General features: G+C 48.8%; 1 protein-coding gene across 1 annotated transcript in view; it reads right to left on the reverse strand.

Annotated features, from left to right (window-relative positions):
- TMEM131 (transmembrane protein 131) overlaps positions 1 to 5,918 on the reverse strand; it is a 200,845-nt gene extending 194,927 nt beyond the window's left edge. The window contains exon 1 of the mRNA XM_054728464.1: positions 5,246 to 5,918. Within this exon, the coding sequence (XP_054584439.1) occupies positions 5,246 to 5,423 (178 nt within the window). The 5' untranslated portion in view covers positions 5,424 to 5,918. The remainder of the gene's footprint in view (positions 1 to 5,245) is intronic.
- Positions 5,919 to 9,914: the final 3,996 nt, after the last annotated feature.

The following is a 9,914-nucleotide window of genomic DNA, read 5'->3' on the forward strand; positions in this document are numbered from 1 at the left end:
CGGGCACATCCCTGGTAGGGGGTGTTTAGGAGGCAGCTGGTCGATGTTTCTCTCTCATCGATGTTTCTAGCTCTCTATCCTTCTCCCTTCCTCTCTGTAAGAAATCAATAAAAAAAAAAAAAAATAAATAAAAAAGAATAATTTACAGGCATTCAACAGTATAGTAAAGGATTCTGAGAATCAAATCAATGATTTGAATATGAGGCAGCAAAAAACACGCCATCAGAAGAGCAAAAAGAAAAAAGAATCCAAAAATATGAAGAGAGTGTAAGGAGCCTCTGAGACAACTTCAAGCCTACCAACATTTGCATTATGGGGATTCCAGAAGGAGAAGAGAGAGAGCAAGATACTGAAAATTTATTTGAAGAAATGATGACAGGAAACTTCCCCCACCTGGTGAAAGAAATAGACTTACAAGTCCAGGAAGCGCAGAGAGTCCCAAACAAGAGGAACCCAAAGAGGCCCACACCAAGACACATCATAATTAAAATGCCAAGGGTTAAAGACAAAGAAAGAATCTTAAAAGCAGCAAGAGAAAAGCAGTTCATTACCTATAACGGAGCGCCCTTCCGACTGTCAGCTTATTTCTCAACAAAAACTTTGCAGGCCAGAAGGGAGTGGCAAGAAATATTCAAAGTGATGAACAGCAAGGACCTACAACCAAGATTACTCTACCCAGCAAAGCTATCATTTAGAATTGAAGGTCAGATAAAGAGCTTCACAGACAAGAAAAAGCTAAAGGAGTTCATCACCACCAAACCAGTATTAGATGGAAATGTTGAAGGGTATTCTTTTACAAGAGGAAGAAGAAGAAAAAGATTAAAATTATGAACAATAAAATGGCAATAAATACATTTCTATCAACAATTGAATCTATAATCAAAATAAAAGAACAAAAAAATCTAATGAAAAAATATACTGATGAATAAAATAGAATCAGAGGCATGAAATATGGAACAGAATGATGAATCTCAGAGGGAAGGGGGGGAGGGAGCAGGAGGAGATTAACCAAAGATCTTATATGCATAGCATTACCTATGGACACAGACAATGGGGTGATGAAGGCCTGGGGTGGCACAGGAACTGGATAGGGGGGCGGGGGGGCGGGCGGCGGGATAATGGAGGTGAATGGGGGACATCTGTAATACTCTCAACAATAGTTTTTTTAAAAAAAGTAAATACTACTCCTAATCAATTCTACTTCCTAAAACAAATCACCTAATCAAATTAGGTTTTTAACTCCTTCTTTTGGCCTTTATTCCTAAGCACTTTGTTTGTATACTTTGTAGGTGAAACATTTTTATATCCTCCTACACATCTGTCACATATACAGATTAAAACAAAATTGAAATATAAATTATCATCTACTAAAACAGTCATTTCTGGAATTTTATCCAAATTTATATTTACTAGACATATAAAATGACCATTTTATTTATAATAAATTAAAAGAAGCCCGGACAGGGGCGGGGGCGGCGCTGGGCTTGACAGGGGACCTCAGGCTGTGCCCCTCACCCAGCAGGGCTTGACGGGGGACCTCAGGCCATGCCCCCCGCCCCAGCTCCAGGCCGGGAGACCGCAGGCTGCGCCCTCCCGCCCCCATCCTGGCACCGGACCAGGAGACCTCAGGCCATGCCCCCTGCCCCGCGGGGCTTGATGGGGGACCTCAGGCCATGCCCCTTGCCCGGTGGGGCTTAATGGGGGACCTCAGGCCACACCTCCCACCCCAGCGCTGGGCCACCTCAGGCTGTGCCCCCCACACCAGTGCCGGGCCGGGAGACCTCAGGCTGCGCCTCCCCCCGCGCCCAGCAGGGCTTGACAGGGGGCGTGAGGCTGTGCCCCCGACCCAGCGCTGGGCTGGGGGACCTGAGGCTGAGCCCCCTGCCCAGAGGGGTTTGACAGGGGTGGGGCCGGCTGGGTCTGGGTCTCACCCAATGGGGTTGGGACCGGCCAGGTCTGGGTCTCCTGCGTTTTCAAAGTGCATGCAGGTGGTGGGCAGGGACTTGACTCCAGGTCCCACGGCGCGCCCCAGACTCTGATATGAGGGAGATTTTATATACATTTTACTAATTTTCTTTCATCTCTGACACTTCTATTATAGAGAAAGGGCAAATAACAATATTAAAATAATTCTCCTAATTAATTCCCTTTTAATGTGCATGAATTTCATGCACCGGGCCACTAGTTTTTACCATAAAACAAGCAAGTCAAACTTTGGCAGGAGTTACAAGACTAGCATGCACTGGTGGCTTCTGTATCAGAAATAGAGTTCTTAACCATGCCAGAAAAAAACACACAAGAGTATATATTACATGACATGATGCTTTTAAAGATATGAAATAACAATGATGAGAGAGAACCACTGGTTGGCCGCCTCCCACATGCCCCCGACATGATGCTTTTTTTTAAAAAGATCCCATTTGCTGGTCATAATGGGCTGATTGGTAAATCAAAATACTACTAAAATTATACATTTAGTATATACAGAGATATATTTTTAATATATTTTCACTATACACACATGCACACACACCTGCTTTCACGATTCTCAATAGCTAAATCTTAGCTTCAAGAAAAATCTTGACACATCCAGAAAAACGAGTTATTTGTAGTAATTATAGTAACTTCTACTTCTGGCAACTCTTGCAAAGTCCTTACAAACTGTATAGCACAACTAAAACATTCTCAAAGTCCCTTTTCTCTGGACTATTCATAATACAGCCTCATAGGTCAGTAAAGATGGATGTTAAGATATAGTTACGTTAAGACATATAGGATGGTAAGACAAGGAATGGCTCACTGACTTTAGAAAATTAACAACATCTAATCCAAGTATGAAAATCTGCAGTAGGTAATCTAGCTATTTCTGCTGATTTTCTTCAGGAGACAATGAATTTTATTTTGCTTTTAAGATTTTTTTGATGAAATTATACTGCAATGGAGAAAAACTATACAAACTTAAAAAATACCCAGAGAACCATCATTACAATTACAGGTAAATCTTAACTTTGAAAAAGAAAACTAGTTTACATTACTAAAATAAGCACAAAAATCCCTAGGGTGTCAATGGACAAAGAGAACTCAGTTACCTTCAGAAATATGCCCAGATTTGCTGAAAAAAAAAAATCAACAGCATCCTTTTGGGGCAAATGCTGCGTTTGTGCCCTGTCAGATGTCAAACTCACAGTATCACAATCATGTGAGAAAATCAATCTCATTTCTCCTACTTAAGCAAAAACACTAGAATTTGATCAGCAGGAGATTGAAAGCAAAAGCCATTTTTGGAACTACGTTCAGGAATATTTGATATGAACCAGACCCATTCATGATGGGTAGAGGCCTCTGTTCTATGTAAGTATAATTACCATCAATATATTAAACAGCTCACTTGTACATTTAATTGTTCACACAGACACAACACGGCCACAAGATGCCTGACTCTGCCAGGACCACTGGCTGACTCAATGACTTCTTTTCATACTTTACATCCTGGCAGGCATTCTCCTCACCTGGCCCTTACATTTATGGGGATCTGAGAGGTGCACTAAAACTTATAAACTATACAAATGGGAAATTAGCAAATATAATTTAGGCTGATATTTCTCAAACCAGGGATTTGTTTCCTTATCTATATACAAAGAATTAATGTATAATATGGCTCTTGGAAAAATAAGCAGTAGGATAATACAAACTTAAAGTTTTACTAGATTGAATCATTCTTTTATTTCCATGTGCTAATGGCCCATGAAGAACGTCATACACTCAAACAAATATTAAATGTCTACTGTGTGCCTGGCACTGTGCACGGTAAGCTGAGGTACAGAAAAGCAAGGACGCATGCCTGCCAAGGACAACTTTAAACTCAAGGAGAGAAGCCCATTACATTATTGTACTATTTTAGGTTTACTGGATACCAACTACACACCAGACTGTGCTGGGCACCATGGACACACAAGAACAATCAACTCACGACAGTTGGGTAACCACTGATGAACTACCACCACTCCAGGCCTGACTGGTCTTAAAGCATCAATATGTTATTCTGGAAATAAACTTGCATCTGTCCATTAATCCTTTCTATAGATGCCACGTCTTTGAATACTTTCCACCTGTGTTAACCCAGGCTAAGGTTGCTTAGAGAGTGAACTGAGGAAATGTAATGTTTTGAACAATAATAAACAGTAAACGGAAGCACATTTGCACTTTAACATTAATTTGGTTTGCATTTGCTGGTGCTTTCAATAACAATAAAAAGCAAGTAACTTTGGTCATAACGTAGAACATTAAATTTTCTTGCCATGGCAGTTCAGTGTGAAACAAAAGCTAAGCTAACAAGTTTTGCTTAGCTTTGTAAAAACCATTCACTTTCAGTACTTTCTTCAGGAAGACTCTGTGACTCATTTCCCTAGGCTCAAAAACAGGTAGTATTGACAAATTACAGACTTGGTCTTCTAGGTGACAAAGTGGTTTTTAACCCTGTGCAAGTGCCTGTTTATAATCATACAATACTAATGAGAGTTTTTAAAACAGAGGCCAGCCCTTTCGATTGGAAATTATGAAGATTTGCAAACTAGAAACTTTCATATTGAAGACAAAGACACCCAATCACTATCTTAGAATAAAAAATGTAAACACTTTCCATAGCTTCCTGGGACGCTAACTAGAACTGTATTAGAGAGAGAACTGTTAAGCTAAACGTCCGCCAACACTGCAAAGCGATCCTGAAGGGCAAATTGAAGAAACCAGATTCCCATCCTAGAAATGTTTGAACAAATTCAAAGGGAAATGTTGTAAGCTGTGTTCCGAAGACTTTCCACCAGTCTTGCCATTTTTACTACTACATTTTAAAGTGAACTGTTTGCACGCCGTTATTAAAACCACAACCAAGGGAAAAAGTGTCCTAAAATTTGCCTATAAACAGCGATCAAGTCTAAAAATACCCCCCCCCCCTCCCAGTGGGACAAGTGGCAAGAATATCCGAGAAGTCAGGAAGTTTTGAAATGGCAGTGACAGAAGACAAGGAGGGCCAGGGGAAGGAATCACGGACAAGAGCAACTCGGTGCGGCCAACGCCACGAGCTGGTCTCCGGACGGCAAATTCGCCGCTCGCGACCGGGCTCGACCCGGCAACTTCGGCCGCACAGAGCCCCACGCCGCGGCCCTGCCTCTCGGTGGCAGCCCGACAGCGGCCTCCGCGAGGGCGCGGTGACAGCGCGGGGCCGGGGACGCCGGCCGGGGACACCCACCTTCCTTCTCGGCTCGCGCCGCGGCCACGACGAGGCTCATTACCAGGTGCAGCGCTCCCAGGAGGCCGGCGGCCGCGCTCCTCGGGCCCCCGCCGCGGCCGGCCGCGGGCTCCAGACCGGCCCCGGCGGCCGCGGAAGCGGCGGCGGCTCCTGCGGCTCCTCCGGCCCGCTTCCCCATCCCTGCCGGCCGGGGGCCGCCGCGCTCCGAGTCTGGCGCGGCCCTTCTCGGCGAGGCGGCGGCGGCGGCGGCGCGGGCGCCGTGTTCTGGGCTCGGGCAGCGGCGCCGGGGACGAGAGCGGCTCAGGGCCCAGGGCTTCAGCTCCGGGCGTGGGTCTGGGCCCGTGTGTGCGTGGGAGCGAGCGTGTCAGTCACGGCCGCGGCCTCCACATCGCAAGCGAGGAGGCGAGGCGGAGAGGCGGCGGGTCAGGCACGGCGGGCGGCCATACTGGAGACGGGTACGGCCACGGCTACGGGCGCAGGCCTGCGAGGGGCGGGGCGCGGCCCTGGGCACCGCCCCGCCGTCACCGGGGGCCGCCGGTCGACTGTCGCCCGGACGCCGAGGGCCCGATCTGCTCGTCAGGCTCTCGCAGGCCCACGGCTCACCGGCCAGCGGAGCGGGGACAGCACAACCCCAACCCGTTCGCTGCCCGCAGGTAGGAGGAGAGAGGCGGCCCGGCGCGGCCGCCAGGACTTATGATGGCGGCGCACGCTTCGCGGAGGCTGTGACGTCGATCACGTGGAGACCGGCACGCCTCGCGGCGCAGCCGCCGTGGGATGGGGGCGGGGCTGCGGGCGCGGCGAGGCGGGGCGCCGGGCAGGCCCACTGCTGCGCTGACGCGGGAGCTGTGACCGCATCCGCGTCGCTGCAGTGCGGGAGCCTCCAGAGGAGTGAGCGCGCCTGCGGACCCACCCCAGCCCAGCGCGGAAAATCCCTCGCAGTGACTCCGCCGCTCGCACCGCCGCCTGGGAATGCCTGGTGGCGCTCCCAGGAGGACGGTGACCTGCGCTGTTCATCTTTGTATCCTCTGGACAAGGTGTCAGGAGCGCTTACTGGAAACTTCTTGCCCTTGGATTGTGCCCGCTTTGCTGTGTGTGTGTGTGTGTGTGTGTGTGTGTGTGTGTGTGTGTGTAAAGCAGCAGTGACCCTGGAGGGAGAGGGCAGATTGGTCTTCAGCATCCAGGGGGCCCTGCTGCCCTACGCTGTCTTCAGACGTTTTATTAACATACTAGAGGCCCAATGCACGAAATTAGTGCAAGGGCCTTGGTCCTCGCAGCCCTGGCTTCGTCTGGAAGGTTGTTCGGCTGTCTGGTCTAATTAGCATATTACGCTTTTATTATAGACTAGAGGCCCGGTACACGAAATTCGTGCACAGGGGCAGGGGGGGGGGGCGGTGTCCCTCAGCCCAGCCTGCACCCTCTCCAATCTGGGACCCCTCGAGGATGTCCGACTGCCCATTTAGGCCCGACGGGCAGTCGGACATCCCTCTCAGAATCCAGAACTGCTGGCTCCCAACTGCTCGCCTGCCTGCCTTCCTGATTGCCCTTAACCCCTCTGCCTGCCAGCCTGATCACCCCCTAACCACTTCCCTGCCAGCCTGATTGATGCCTAACTGCTCCCCTGCCAGCCTGATTGCCCCTAACTGCCCTCCCCTGCAGGCCTGGTCACCCCTAACTGCCCTCCCCTGGAGGCTTGATCACCCCTAAGTGCCCTCCTCTGCAGGCTTGATCGCCTCCAACTGCCCTCCCTTGCAAGCCTGGTCCCTCCCAACTGCCCTCCCCTGTTGGCCATCTTGTGGTGGCCATCTTGTGTCCACATGGGGGCAATCATCTTTGACCACATGGGGGCAGCCATCTTGTGTGTTGGAGTGACAGTCAATTTGCATATTATTATTTTATTAGATAGGATAGAGGCCTGGTGCACGGGTGGGGCCAGCTGATTTGCCCTGAAGGGTGTCCTGGATCAGGGTAGGGGTTCCCTTGGGGCATGGGGCGGCCTGGGTGAGGGGCCTGTGGTGGTTTGCAGGCTGGCCACGCCCCTCAACGACCCAAGTCGAGGCCCTGGTATCTGGGATTTATTTATCTTCTATAATTGAAACTTTGTAGCCTTGAGCGGAGGCCAAGGCAGGCCAGGGCTGCAGAAGCTTGGCTTCCTCCATCGCCGGAGGCAACTCAAGCCTCCTGCTCTCTCCAGCTCCGTGGCTGCCACCATTTTTGTTGGGTTTTTTTTATCTTCTATAATTGAAACTTTGTAGCCTTAAGCGGAGGCCTGAGCGGGCCAGGGTAGGCAGAAAGCTTGGCTTCCTCCATTGCCAGGGAAACCCAAGCCTCCTGCTCTCTCCGTGGCTGCAGCCATCTTGGTTAGGTTAATTTGCATACTCGCTTCTGATTGGCTGGTGGGCGTGGTTTGTGGGTGTAGCAGATGTACGGTCAATTTGCCTATTACTCTTTTATTATATAGGACTAGAGGCCTGGTGCATGAAAATTCATGCACTGGAGAGGGGGTCCCTCAGCCCAGCCTGTCCCCTCTCACAGTGTGGGAGCCCTCAGGGGCGGGAGACAACGCCCCCATCACACCTCTGCTGCTGCCACTGCCAGCAGTGCAAGTCTCAGCCCGGCCCTGGTTACCTGAGCCTCGGGTGCCCCTAGGCAGTTGGGCAGTGACATTTGAGGCTTGATGCACCTCGGGTGTCAGCTGGGCAGCTGCCATCCAAGGCTTGCCTGCGCCTCAGGCCAGCCCTGGGTGGCTGGGGGGCTGAGGGCAGGTCTGGCCTCACCATGCGCCTGCTGCTGCCCATCCTCCCCACACACTCCCCCTCCGTGGAGCTGAAAGGACTGGGGGACTCAGGCGGGCTGAGGGGACTGGGTGCTGCCATCTTTGTGATGGTCAATTTGCATATTCCATCTGTATTAGATAGGATTTCCTACAAGGCCTAAATCAAACGCCATCCCCTTGAGTTGCCTTCATTTATGCCTCTTAGATGCCCTTAGGTTGGGGTTCTTGGTGCATGTGGCTCTTGTCTCCAAATTTAAGCTCCTTAAGGGACTTCCTTTTTACTCATCCTAGTAACTTTCCCAAACTCCTAACTTAGTGACTATTTTAGTAATTCCCTCAACTCCAGAGCTTAGAAGTATTTGTTGAGTGAATCTCTGTAGTTTTTAAGGCTAAATCCACCCTTAATACAGCTTAGAACAAATTACATAGGAAAATAAGATTTCAGAAAGGCAAAAGGACCTCCAAGTGCTACCCTAGGCAAGCCCTTAAATTTATTTTATTTACAAATTAATTCATTTTAGTGGCTTTACCCTAATGACTTTGAAAAGCAATTTTACTTTTCTGAATATTAGTGTTAAAATTGAGTAATCTTTTTGTTCTTGATGTAGTGAAATAGGAATATCATTATCTCTTAAGTTGGCTTTTTCGTATTTGTATAACCTAAGCCGTGGTCGGCAAACTGCAGCTCACGAGCCACATGTGGCTCTTTGGCCCCTTGAGTGTGGCTCTTCCACAAAATACCACGGCCTGGGTGAGCCTATTTTGAAGAAGTGGCATTAGAAGAAGTTTAAGTTTTAAAAATTTGGCTCTCAAAAGAAATTTCAATTGTCGTACTGTTGATATTTGGCTCTCTTGACTAATGAGTTTGCCGACCACTGACCTAAGGCAACAGAGACAAGAAAACTGAGCAAGGCAGCTAAGGTAACTGAGGGCCTGAGCTGGGTCCCAGCTTACCTGCTAATGTGCTATACAAGGAGTCAGCAGCCCTTTCCCATGTTCAGGGCAGACGAACCTCCCAACCATGAAATATTCAGGTTCTCTTACACAGAAATAAACCACGTCCTCTGATTAGCCCCAGGCTCATGAGCCCCATGGGAAATAACTTGGATATGTGTATAATTGGAGTTAGACATATACAGACATGTTTGATGGGAGACTGATTTCCCATGAAGCTAATGAAGTTTAAACTTTAGGGCCCCTCCTTCAAAGGCCCTGCACTTAATTGTGTATTTATAATCTTGTATTCTTGTTTTTAAGGGGCCTCCTCAATAGTTTTGTAAGTTTATAGGGCCCACTATACCTGAACCTTCCTTGTGCCTGATGGACAGTGGGAGCCAGAGGGGTGATGATGAAGTTAGTTCCCAGGAAAGGACGATGAGGCTGCCGGGGGAATAATGCTAAAAGAAGGACTCTCACTAGACAGGTTGGTAAATTGTGTGTTGGAAGACACCTGGAGTTGAGCCACTGTCACCCCTTCATTCCCTCTCCTCTAATACCCATGTGCCTTGGGAATCAGAGAGTTCTGATCCACACTGAAGTAACTATCACAAGGGCCCTTATGACGTTCTGACTAGCTCCGGAACCCCCTCCCCTTTTTTGGGAATTAGACTGGGCATTTGGCAGGTGGAGACAGACTATTTAGCTGGCAAAATCAGGAAAAACCTGCCAGACCCGTGGTTCTCAGTGTCATCCCAGACCAGCAGCATCAGCATCACCTGGGGCCTTGTTAGAGATACAAATCAGCAGGCCACATCCCAGGCCTGTGCAATGAAAAACAGTTGCGGTCCAGCAGTCTGTGTTTTAACAAGCCTCCGGAGTGGTTCTGATACATAGTCAAGTTTGAAGACCGTTGTACTAGATTGATATGTGCCAGGGATTACAAGCTGTTGGAACTCC

The sequence above is a fragment of the Eptesicus fuscus genome, chromosome 16 (assembly GCF_027574615.1).
Source record: "Eptesicus fuscus isolate TK198812 chromosome 16, DD_ASM_mEF_20220401, whole genome shotgun sequence".
NCBI classification, from domain to species: domain Eukaryota; kingdom Metazoa; phylum Chordata; class Mammalia; order Chiroptera; family Vespertilionidae; genus Eptesicus; species Eptesicus fuscus.